Source organism: Mastigoproctus giganteus, chromosome 1 (assembly GCF_048544385.1).
Source record: "Mastigoproctus giganteus isolate SK-2022 chromosome 1, ASM4854438v1, whole genome shotgun sequence".
Taxonomy (NCBI): Eukaryota; Metazoa; Arthropoda; class Arachnida; order Uropygi; family Thelyphonidae; genus Mastigoproctus; species Mastigoproctus giganteus.
This window is the reverse complement of record NC_143575.1, coordinates 233,828,368-233,841,899: the sequence shown is the minus strand read 5'-3', so window position 1 is coordinate 233,841,899 and position 13,532 is coordinate 233,828,368. Positions and strand designations below refer to the sequence as shown.

The 13,532-nt window shown below is 38.5% G+C and overlaps 1 protein-coding gene across 1 annotated transcript in view; it reads right to left on the bottom strand.

The window, feature by feature from the left end:
* Nucleotides 1–13,532, bottom strand: part of LOC150091612 (photoreceptor-specific nuclear receptor-like) — a 196,000-nt gene that overhangs the window by 180,943 nt on the left and 1,525 nt on the right. The window contains exons 3-5 of the mRNA XM_090369127.1: nt 6,285–6,497; nt 3,571–3,800; nt 2,105–2,351 (exon numbers count right to left, since the gene is read on the bottom strand). Coding sequence (XP_090225253.1) covers nt 2,105–2,351; nt 3,571–3,800; nt 6,285–6,497 — 690 coding nt within the window. The remainder of the gene's footprint in view (nt 1–2,104; nt 2,352–3,570; nt 3,801–6,284; nt 6,498–13,532) is intronic.

Below are 13,532 nucleotides of genomic sequence, written 5' to 3'. Positions count from 1 at the left end.
AAATCTTTATTACATACTAATGGCAACGTACCAGGGGAGTTGAACCAAACAAAACAATAAAAAATTTAATGTACACTACAGAATAGAGCGCCCATTGAGCAGTTGTGGTGTAAGTGGACATAACGCACACATACAGCCCTTCAGACAGAGTAAGGTAAATCTTGGCCCAGTGGTTTTCAATCGGGGTGCCGCAACAACATTCCAGGGGTGCCACGTAATTTGGGTTTAAGTTATTAAACTTATTATTTTTTTAATTTATATGTTTATTTCATTATAAAAAGGTGTACGGTATCTTTTTAATTTTGTGGGGATCTATAATTGATGTTTACGTAGTACCTCTATATAAAGAAGAAAATTATTATATATATATATATATATATATAATTTGTATTATGAATTGTAATTTTGTGTATAGTTATATTATTGTAATAACTATCATATAACAATTTTTTTTTAATATTAGACATAGTAATATTAGTATGCAGAGAGAGAGAATCGGACCTAACCGTCAGAAAATTGAGTAGGGGTGCCGCAAAATAAAATAAATTACTTAGGGGTGCCGTTATTAAAAAAAGGTTGAAAACCACTGTCTTGGTCAATAGTGTGAGGGTTGTCAGTGTAAACCAAACCGTATACCAAAATAATGTATTATTTATATAATGTATAATGTATACCAAATTTGGTGTACATACCGGTGTACAATAAAAATTTTAGAAAACATGGAGAAATGTATTTTTAAAGAAAATCAACTAACTTGGTAATACATTTCAAGCGAATTTTGCAATGTCAAGAGTATTTGTTAGGTCTTGACATTGTGCCTTGCATATAGTAATTTTAGAGGTGGCCCTAGAAATACAGTTTCTTAGAATGAAATTTCAAACTTCTTCTAAACTGGTGAGGAGTAAGTTAGTCAGTGTACCGTTATAGGGCACTTATTGTTGATAGTGAATTCTTCTGTGTCGAGTGGAAAGGTCTGGGTTCGAGACCAGTTGTTGATGAGAGGTGCTTTTCGCTGTTTTCTTCCCCAAAATCGATCTTTAAAACATACTTAATTTAGTAAAAAAATGCACTAATGTATCGCGTTATTAGTTTTTTTTTTTTTTGCACTAATTACCATAAACCACGTTAAGCTGAAATGTTCACTATTAAGTGAATTATAACAATATCTAAAATCGGTTAGACTACAGATTAGAGAACAGGTTATCATTAAAGAAATAAGGAAATATTCAGATATCAATATAAAATCATATACCGTTGAGTTAAAAAAAAAGAATAGGTGCAACCGCAATATCAATGGATGTTGTTAATGTATATTAGCAAAGAAATATTGTAGTAGGCGATATCAATAACCACCCCTCTCTCCATTTATCATACACTTAACAGCTAAACCACTTCATTCTTTATTTTAAGGAAACAGCCTCTAAGGTCACATAATTAAGGAAAGCATATCAAGACGAGTCAGATGCTGACTCAACATTTTAAACCATTTATGCATTTGTTTACTAATTAGTTTTACTCTTAAAATAACAATTTGTTATGCACTTTTCAATCTCAATGATTAAAATGTGCACTATTTTCTTGTTACATAATTATTTGGTGGATTTCTGTAGTTACATATTGTAATGATAATAGCGCGTCGATGAAATACAGTGTACCCTTAAATCATCTTAGTTTAAATTTAAATGCAAATTTTGACTTCTTAGATGTCCTAGAAAATATCTATTAGTCTTGAAAAATGGAAATAACGTCTTAAAGAAGAATCTTGTAGCGGATCTCTTTCGATTAAAAATCTTGCTTACCATATCGACTGCTTTCTTCCTTCACTTTTAAGAGTTGTCTCTCGTTTATTTAAACTTTTTAATTGATGAAGACACTCAACTTAGTAACTATAAATAAAGAATTAAGTTGGGAAAGGCAAGGAGAAAGCGAGGAAAGGCAGACAAAGACAAAGGTGGAAAATAAATTAAATTAAATTAAATGGTAAAAAAAAAGTATGGGAAAATGCTGAATTCATATTAGAAATATACTGTCTAAGCTCATGACGTCATAGTCAAATGTAGTAAAGAGCACATTTCATACTCAAGTCACGTACCGTATTACTTACCCGCTTTGAAGAGGACGATGGCTTTCATGCAGGCGAACTCCGCGGGGTCTACGCCAATAGTCTTGAATCGTGCAAGCGTTTCCTGCAGCATGCGCACGTCCCTTAGTGTGACGGACGCCTTGCCATTGGGCAGTCCGACGTTCATGTGTTCTGAGGGAGTAAAGAGGGGGCTGGACTCCAGAGGCATGCACCACTGGATGGCACAGAGCAGGAACAATTCAGCCCAGGCTTCTTCCAGAAGGATAACCTGCAGACAACGAAGCTGTTGAGGTCATTGTAAAAGGTCAAATGTGAAAGTTCATCCGTGATGATGGGATGTTATTTTATGTCATCATCATGGATATCTTGTTTAATTAGAAATACAACAAAGAAAAGTACATACACAAAACTCATTATATTTCATTATTATCTACATGGATTACTAAAATAAAAAATAAATATTTATTTCTGATATTCTAATATATCTTAGAAAAAAATATTGTATTCGCACAAAGGAGACCGCTAAGCTTAAAGAAAACTTAAAATTCTGACATAAATATGCAGAAAATCAGACTTTTCGGTTTTGGTATTTATATAAATTTCCCAGTGTTGAACAAAGAAAGACTAGAGAATTAAGGCACCTTAACTGAAAATTACGAAGTGGATGTGTTCTGCGAAGAGAAGCATAAGCCATAGGCTTCCTTTCACCATGTGGCCATTGCTAATACTAATACTAACGTTACAAATCTACGTAATTTATAATAATGTACTGTAGTTACGATGGGCAGTTCGTCGTATTGCTGACGCTCAGAGATTGGCTCTAGTGTCGATCTGTGGGTTTCGTACTGATTGATGATAGTGATGACCGAAGCTGGAGACTAAGACCATCCCCAGCTATACGGTAAGTATTGCACAGTTTGGCATTAGAATCTTCCAGGGTCAACAATATGATAAGCTGTCCACTTTTTCTAGGAGCCTCAAGGGGCAGACGGATCAGCTTTCCCGGACCCGAACATTGTGTAAGCGTTCCCGGACCATTGCCATTAGTTAACAGAGAAGAGAAATTGGAGGGCAAGGGCGGTCTTGGTAAGGCTATTTGTACCTAAAGTTCGTCGGAAGCTTTGTTGTCCTTCACATTCGTTCGCTGTTCAACACTGACGAAGGTTTAAGACAACAGAAAAATTTAAACTCCCTCCTGTAGTTTTTTGTACCTTTAAATCATGAAATTGTGATTTAAACCACAGCTAAATCATGAATTTTTACCTCACATATTGAAATATTTTTTATAAAATAATGCTACTCTGGTTATGTTTTACCGTAGACGGGCTTGGGGCGTTGCTTTCTCCAGACATTCTTTATTACATTCTAGCAGTATCAAGTGTTTTTCTATTTTTTCTTAGTAGAGCCTACATTGATGTCACTCAAACAACATTAAAATAAACGACATGAATAACAAGCAAGATTAATTCGCAAGGTTAGGTACTCACCTGGTCACGAAAAGGTAGGTTGGCGAAGGAAGGGAGATTTTTGGCCCACTTAACTGCCATGAAAAGCAGCCTGGCTGACGTTTCGTAAATGGTTTCCTGGCCCGGCGGATGACAGGAGTAAATAGGGACCTCGTTGTAGGCAGGAGCACTCGGACCTACAGCACTGATGGATATGCCCTGGTGGCGTTCACCATCCTCTCGCGATAGGTCAGCTGTGCGCTCATCGTGATCTAGAAAGAAGGATTGACAACGTATACTATATGAGTAAACATCTCTCTCTCTCTCTCTCTCTCTCTCTCTCTCTCTCTCTCTCTCTCTCTCTGCCTTTATCTCCCCTCTCTCCCCCTCTGCCTTTCTCTCCTCTCACTCTCGCAATGCCTGTTTCAGTCCCTCTCTGTCCGGCTCTCTTTTTTATAAGTTTCTGTCTTTCTCCTCTCTCTCTCTCTCTCTCTCTCTCTCTCTCTCTCTCTCTCTCTCTCTCTCTCTCTCTCTCCTTCTTTTCCTCTTTCTTATTCCCTTTTTTTGCTCTGTTTCCCTTTCACTCTCTTCATCTCTCCCTCTTTCTCTCTTTTTCTATCTTTCCGTATCTCTTCCTGCCATTTTATCTCTTTCGCTGAACTTCATCATTGTAAAGCAGACTCAGAGAATGTTCAATATACGCGTATGTGTAGATGGGAAAAATCTAGTGCGCCAGGACAAATAGAGTGGGCATTCTTGATCCTTCATCTTCTACTCCCATTTGAAAAGATAAAATATCCGTTTTCGTCTTATTTTCTGTTTAAAACGGAACACGCATCCTTTCCATCTTCGAATCAAATTGTTCGGAACCTTACAGTTAACGTCGTTCAAAAGCAAGAATTTAACATTGTTTGTAGTTAGGCGCTTGCCAAGTAACCATCCCTTTCATTGAACAGATAAAGACGTTTGTTATGCGTAACGAGGCCAGATTGGTATGAACTACATCCACTTTCTGTAAAATCAATAAATTGAGCCAAAAGAAAATCGCCTTTCTTGTAAGTCAATAAATATACTGAAGAATAACATTGGAATAAAAAAATTCAACGTGCAGTTCATTTAACTTCGCTGTTTATGTCCCCTCCATTAAAACCTACCGTTTCAAAAATGTATTCTAGCAGTGCCATAGAATTCATTTTATGTAAGCTTTCGCTTGTATTTTTTAAATTTCTCCTAAGAGTTTGCATTCTGTATACATTGTATTTCAACTTAAATTAGCAATACATGCCATTATCCCAATTCTGATATGTGACTAGTACATACGAGGTGTGGCAATAAAGTTCCCGGACTGGCGCTGTCATGGTCGATGGGTTTAAAAATAAACGGAAGTGGTATGTTGTAGATCACACTTCTTTGTACAGAGATTGTTTAGTAGGCTGACAGGTTGCATGTAACAACCAGTTTCGTTAATAGCATTAACGCTCGGTGTCACGATTTTGTAATGGAGCAACGAACGAATATCATATTTTGCTTTAAACTGGGAAAACCTGCAACAGAAAAGTATGAAATGTTAAAAACTGTTTATAGTGATGAAACATTAAGTTGTACCAGTGTATTTGAATGGTATAAACGGTTCAAAGACGGACTTCAGAATGTTCGCGATGACTCAAGAAGTGAGCGTACGCCAACCTCTCGAAATAAGAAAAAAGTTTCACAAGTTCGGAAAATTGTGGCAAGAGACCTTTTGACGCTCAGAACGATGGCTGATGAGATGGATGTGAATAAGGAGACAGTTCGTCAAATTCTGTTGAAGATTTAGGGAAAAGGAAGGTCTGTGCAAAATTTGTGCCCCACAACCGTACGGATGAGTAAAAGCAACGAAGACTGCTATCATGTGAAGACTTCGTTCAGTCTTGTTAAGACGATCCTAATTTCTTCGATTGTATTTTCACTGGACACTGGTGTTGTGTGTTTCAGTACGAAACAGAGACGAAGCGTCAGAACATGCAGTGGACTTCGAAATCATCACCAAGGCTGAAAAAGTTTCGTTTACAGAAGTCCAGGATCAAGGCGATGCTGATCATGTTTTACTACAAACGGTGTGATTCACAAGGAATTTGTATCTGAAGGGGAGAGAGGCAAATGCTGCGTTCTACGTACAGGTGCTTCAAAGACTATTGAGGCGCATTTCCCGGGCGAGGCTGCAATTTCGAGAGAAAGGCAGCTGGTTCTTGTTGCCTAACAGTGCCCCCGCCCATTCCGCATTTATTGTGAAGACATTTCTGACGAAACATGGCATTCTGCAGATCAACCATCCACCCTACTCACCGGATCTAGCACTAGCGGACTACTTCCTCTTTTCCAAGGTGAAAACTGCCTTCAAAGAAAAGAGATTCAGAATGTTTAGGACACAAAGAAAAACGTAACCGCCGAACTGAACATCATCTGTTTGGACGCCTTCCCTGATCCTTACTTAATCAGGTGGTTATTATTTTGAATAAAAATAAAACCATTTTTGAGCTCCTCACTTTGTGTTCTTTTTATTGCACAAGTCCAGGAACCTTATTACCATACTTCCTTGATATATGGACAAAAAATTAGTGGTGTCAAAGGAATATTTTGTACGAGATACCTTTCGGGAAAGTCACACTATGAGTGGATACTAGTTGACGCAATACCCGAATTTTCTGATGCTCCTTATGGATTATTCTCTAACAGCGAGGTTGAGATAAAGATACGTTATTAATTCAGATACTTACATTCCTTGCCGTCTTCACGTTCTAGCTTAGCTCTTGTGCTGTCCGCAGTGATCAGGTTTGGCAATACTCGATGAATTGGGAGTGGAGGAGGAAATACGCCAACAGCAACCGTTGCAGCGACTCCGTCTCGAATTAGACGCTCGCTGTCTAACTCCGATAGGGTCTCTGGCCGTATCGTGGCGGTGTTTCGAGGTTGTCTCTCATTCTGTACCGCTGTACTCATACAGGGTCCGGGAAGTGGAAGAATTAATGACAGAATAAGGCAAGATAGTGACTACATTTCTACATCTCAACGTTAAATAACTTATTGCATGCAGACAAACAAACTTTACTGAATAAATACATTATTCTAGTGCTTAGTTAAAATTATTTCGATTTTTAAGGTATCACAGTAACCAGAACTGATAAAACTAAATGCTATGAAAATTATTACATAGATACTTAGGCCTAGTAAAAAAATAAAATAAAATAAAATAAATAAATAAAAATGAACAGCTACATAGAAATTAATGAAATCCATATTGTTCTGCCGTTTAGTGAAATTCTAGAGAGGTATTGAACGGATGCTATTCTGGGCTGACACACACGTAACGTACGCGCGCACTTACACAGGAAGTCACGTGTACATGCCGGCCATTGAAAGAGAAACATCCCCTGCTTTTATGATTGATGCCTTTGTTTATAAATAATACCTTTTCCAGAGAAAAAGACATTATTTATGAACAAGGTTATACAATAATTTCCATATACAGTGTCTTTCCATTGTGCATATACACAGAGCCGTGCCGAGGGTGAGGCAAACGAGGCTCTTGCCCCGGGTTAAAAGCTGAAAGGGGCGCCAAAAGAGAGATTAAATAATTGCCAACGTTTCCGATTTTATATTTTAATTATTCCAATCCGTTTATCATGCTTTTGCAAGACGAAAATCCTTGTCACGCCACTGTACAGATACCAAGCTTTGCGCGCCAGCGCTATCTGGGGCACACCATGGTTATTAGTAAAAAAAAAAAAAACAAACAAAAAAAAATATCGCGTGTAACAGTACAAGTATTTGTATTGTTACAATCATACTGTCATGTTGGATCACGTTACTCTGTCATGCTTTGTCGCAAATGACACATGCAGCGTTACGAGATCTACAAGAAACGACAGTATCCACGCGTAATACTCTATCGAAACTATGACCTGGTTCAGGATCTCAACGAGTACAAGCGCGAGATGGTAACGCTGCACATTCCATTTCGCAATGAGGAAACAGAAATACTGTCAGAGATGAAATATGTGAGGATCTACAACGACAATGAAGAGCTCATACTAGATCGTAAATTGTATGAATCGGACTTCGACATTCGAAAAACGATTGAAATATGTAAGACGATGTGTCAAGACAAGGACGACGGTGACCCTGACGAAGCATGCGGTAATGACCTGCATAGCCTTGTAACGCGACTGTGAGTAGAAGACCCTTTCGAAACTTTTACAATCATCCAAACACCGAGATGAATGAGGATCTAAAGTTCGCCACGCTCAACTGACTCAGCCCAATTGCAAAGAAACTTGATGACCAACAAGGACTTCTGCAACTTAATGAGAATGGCCAATGGCAAGCAAAAGATTCTACTCATACATGTAATTTGGAGTCTGTTATCTCCCAGTCGCGAACCGATTCAAATATTCTTGACCGGCCCAGCTAGTTGCAGAAAAACGTTTATGATTCGCCTCTTGATGGAAATATACAACCACTTCAGCAATACAAATGGGTACTGTAACGTAAACTGTAACAACTGATAAAGCTGAAGCGAATGTAATATAATGACCTTGAATGTGCTCAGAGCTGGTTTATGCCAGCTCTGAGCACATCCAAGATCACTGCCTTCAAGGTATCCATTAATATGGTTACCAAAAGGTTTCTGTGACGGGTGGCAATGGTTAGCCCAAAGCCACCTAAGTGGTATGCCCCGAATCATAAACATTTTTCGCAACCAGCTGGTTTATGCCAGCTCTGAGCACATTCAAGATCACCTCCCATGATCCTTTGCGCAATCCCCTCTCCCGACTTCGTTATTTTTGCCTTTCCCACGTTTTTTCTGCAACCAGCTGGTTCATGCCAGCTCTGAGCACATCCAAGATCACCTCCCACGATCCTTTGCTTTAAATGCTTTACTTTACTTTCAATTTTGCAAGATATCCATTTGTCCTGTTACCAAAAGGTTTCTGCCACGGGTGGTAATGGTTAGCCCAAAGCCACCTAAGTGGTATGCTCCGGAATCATGAACGTTTTTCCTCTACCAGCTGGTTTATGTCAGCTCTGAGCACATCCAATATCACCTCCCATGATCCTTTGCGCGATGTCCTCTCTCCACTCCGTTTTCCTTTGTTATTAAACGAAAATCACGACAAACAACGTGAATTAGCGTTGCAAAATCGTGACGAATTGATTTTACTACCATCTGAAATTTAGTAGATGCCCTCAAAGATGTTTACACATAAAAAATTATGTCCTCTCCTAAAAAAAAAAAAATATATATATATGTATATTGTGTTCTTATAGAAGTTTATGCTATTAATATTTAGTCAGGTTTACGTTATTAGGAGTTTGTCTGTTGTGCGACGTTAATGCTATTGTACATAGGGCAATTAGACATTATTTGTGCATGACGTTATATTGGTCGATTTTATTAAATAAATGTTATGGATTTGTAGGCAATTAGGTGTATATGGTACAGGCTACCAAGTTAGCGAGTGTAGACTAACTTTAGCCTAGGGGGCCTATAAACGATATATAAATGAAATGGTGTTATAAAATAATATGATACTGTACTAAATAATGAAAATAACATTAAAATGTTGATAAACAATAAAATGCTAAATACAAAGTAAAGTGCAAATACATTCCCTCACTTGGCCATCAATCTCCTACTTTATCGGGGGCTTTGAGCAGAACGATAGCCAGACTAAAGGAATGTCTCATACCTACCCGTTTCTGTTGTCCCCATATCAGTTTTGCCAGTTATAAGTTTTTAAGTGATAATATTAATTTTAAATTGATAGCAAGTCAATGCAATAGGATAATAAGTTTAGTTTAATTTACATGAATTCTTAAACTTTTAGATTTTTTTTAAATTATTAACTTTTTCAATCATATTGTCTGAACAGCAAACTGGGATAAATGACACAAAGCCCAACGGGTATGTATCTGAATAAATGAGAAAGGTTCTTACTTCATTCTTGTGCTGTGGTGGTCGGATTGAAAAGGGGGGGAGGTTCCCTCCTTCAGGTTGTTTTATATGTTGGTAAGATTATTTAAAATTAATATTATCACTTAAAAACTTATAACTGGCAAAATTGGTATGGGGACAACAGAAACGGGTAGGTATGAGACATTCCTTTAGTCTTGCTATCGTTCTGCTCAAAGCCCCCGATGAAGTAGCAGATTGATGGTCAGGTGAGGGAATGTATTTGCACTTTACTTTGCATTTAGCATTTTATTGTTTATCAACATTTTAATGTTATTTTCATTATTTAGTATCATATTATTTTATAACACCATTTCATTTATATATCGTTTATAGCCCCCCCCCCTAGGCTAAAGTTAGTCTACACTCGCTAACTTGGTAGCCTGTACCATATACACCTAATTGCCTACAAATCCATAACATTTATTTAATAAAATCGACCGCCGACCGGGCTAGCCGGGTAGGTAAAGTGCCTACCTGGCAACCCAAAGGCCGCGGGTTCGATTCTCGCCTCGGGCTGGATATCACGATGGTGCCGAACCAACCGGTTGGCTGGATATCCCGGCCACAATACAAGAAGGAAGCAAGAAAAAAGTGGTTCCTTCGTGTATTGATCACATCATACGAAATAAATAAAATCGACCAATATATATTTATTTATTTTTTTAGGGGAGGACGCAATTTTACATTCTTGCCTCGGGCTGGATATCACGATGGTGCCGAACCAACCGGTTGGCTGGATATCCCGGCCACAATACAAGAAGGAAGCAAGAAAAAAGTGGTTCCTTCGTGTATTGATCACATCATACGAAATAAATAAAATCGACCAATATATATTTATTTATTTTTTTAGGGGAGGACGCAATTTTACATTCTTGCCTCGGGCACTAAAATGGCTCGGCGCGGCCCTGTATGTATAGTGTGCAAAACTCAACACCGTACAGCGTACGGTTTTAGGCATATTAGTAACTTACGCCATATTGCGCAATATATATGTCTTGTAAAGTATATTTTGTGGTCGATTTGCTGTTTGCTGGTTTAAAAACTGGAGTTTCAGAGAGAGAGAGAGAGAGAGAGAGAGAGAAAAACAAAAGCTAACCCTCGCCTGAGACTAAGCCACGTTATGAAAAAGGGGCGTAAAAATGTCTGCGCGTCATTGACAGGATTCGAACTTAGGTCTTTTCCACTCTATGGGGGAGAACCGTGTTTATACCAACTGTACCACCCACAAGGGCGTCTGAAAAGAGAAATCATTATTAATTCTTTAGAGTGTGTGCAACTGATATGATCTTGCGATGGATATACCTTACTTATACAGAAATTAAGCAAATTACACACAATGTTTATATTTTGAATTTTTTTAAATTCTCCTGCACTTGAATCAGTTTTCAAAAAACGTGGAATTTGCAGGGCGACACGACCGACGATAGGTCGACGTGTAATCGAGCGCGAGGGTGCATAAGTACGCGTGTTTTGAGTGACGGTGGTTAAAGCTCGCATGACTAATGGTACTTAATACGGTGCTGTTTCTTGTATTCTCTCTGTCTTGTGCCTTTGTGGGTAGCACAGTTGGTAGAATTGCCGTCCTTCCCACATCGGGTGGAAAATATCTGAGTTCGAGTCCGGTCGACGACGTGAGGTATTTTTATGGGACCTTTTCACAACGTGGCTGCGTTAGTCGGTCTCAGGCGAGGGTGGCATGCTTTTATCTCCAGGAAACTCGGATTTTTCGTCCAACAAACAGAAAATGGACTACAGAACACACGAAATATGGCCTTCGTCGCTGATGATCTTGAAAAACTCTACTTCAACTACTACTCCTGTCTTGAGAACTCCTCTGACCGTGAGGTCGTCCCGGAGTATAAACAGAAAATTTATTTATTTATGTAAAGGACGATTCAGTACTTCACAGCGTAGTCACTGAAGGATATGCCACCATGGAACAGGTCTGAATATCTTATTTAACTAATCCTCGTACACTGTCTTTAAAACTAAGGTCTGATACAGTGAGCTAAAGATATCGCTTTTTTCGCCTATAGTGAATAAATTGATGAAACTTAACGAACATAATTTTCGCAATAATTAATTAATTAATTAATTCGATTGAGTTGACTGATAACATGAACCTCGTCCTTCAAGCATTCGACAGATTATACAATAACAGTAGACAACAGTTTGTAATTAACCCCTTCAAATGGTCCTGTCTTTCTCTCTCTAAAACAAGGAGAAAAAAGAAAATTCTGAGCAAATACGCCATCGGTCAACAGAGAGTGTTTTTCTTTGTTAGCGCTTCTGTGACCATAATGCACCTCCCAAGGTTTTTGCACTACTCTGATCCAAGCCCGAAGCGAACCCGCGACCTTTGAGTTGTTAGGCAGGCACTTTACTACCCACCCGGCTAGCTCGGTCGGCTATAGAGAGTGTACACCGAATTAAGGATTTAGGTGTAACCTTTACTAGCAACTACAGGTTGCACAAACATGTCACTAGCACACTATCAGGGTCCATCAAACAATAAAATCAGTCCGCTTTCATTAAAAAAAAAAAAAAAAAAAATGATATAGCTTTTTTATAAAGTTGGGTTACCCTTGAACAACCTCATGGACCCATGTGTATTATGTCTGTAAATTGGTGGTTTTCTCGTCAGTTTGTCTAAGTCTCCGCAATAGCACAGTGGTTATAATCACCCTCCTCCCCACACTGGGTGGAACAGGCTCGGGTTCAGATCCCGTCAATGACGCGAGGAACTTTTATGTCTTTTTCGCTCCGCAGCTGTGTTAAGTCGGTCTCAGGTGTGCATAGCAAGGTTACCCCTTCCCGGAAACTTGGGTTTTTCGTCCAGCAAAACAGATAAATCCACCATAGAACACACGCAATTTATGCACATAATATACCTGGGTTTATAATTTCGCAGCTCTAATAAGACTTTTTTTTTTTTTTTTTTTTTTTTTTTTGTAGATTTACTTGTTTCGCTGGACGCAAAACCAGAGTTTTCGGAATAAAAAACCTTGCCATCTATCCTCGCCTGTAAACGTTCTTCTCTTCATTTACGGGATTGGAACCCGGATCTTTCCCACCCGGTGTAGAGGTGACGGTGATTATAGCCATACTACCGCGAGGACAGTCGGCTTCATTAAAAGAAATTCTTTTCAAGTTCGCTGATCACAGCTTCTCAGTCCTGTCTTAATAAGTCCTTCCTTAAATTTGCCTCTCAGATTTAAAATGCACACAAAGCCAGGCTTGTGAACCAACTCCAGAAGTCACAAAAACGTGTCATCAGACATCTTACTAGTTGTGATTCAATGTTATATCATAGTGAATACTACTCTCAACTCTTAACATTATTTCAAACTTAATTCCTAAACTTAATTTTGTACGTACGAGTACAAACTTAATTTTGTAAGTATGAGTAACATAAAATTACTTCCCAAAATTACCTCTGGGAAAGTCAGTGTGCCTTTTCAAGAAAAATATATACCTTTCCACATATCTACAGTTCCAACAGGAGACAGCAATAGACCATCTAAAACAGAACAAATGTAGTCATCACCAGAAACTATTTTACAAAATAGAACCACCTGCACTTGCAGCAGATTGGGAATCAGATTTCTCTATGGGACTCTGCGACCTCTTAACTCGTAGAGTTTGATATGGGTTTCACTCCAGCCAACGAATTAATTCTTAATTCTTCAGTTACTTGAGCTGCTTTATTTTAATTCTACTCAATCTTTCGATACCTGGTTACTCAGTTGGTTGGGCCAAGTCGTAAAATAGGCTCGTAAAGTTTACAGACTTTCTAAAGTAATATTTTGTGGCATTTTTCCACGCGATTCTGCTCCAGTAATGTTTAACAAGTTTCCAACTTATCCCAATATTGTATACCGGCTTGCCTGCTGTGATGAAGAGTTTCTTCTTCTTTAGCTCTTGGTTCAAGTTGATTAAAGATATTTTTGGTTTCTCTCATTTCTGGGTTGTAAACTACTTCGCTGATGGGATGCATTCCTCTATGGCT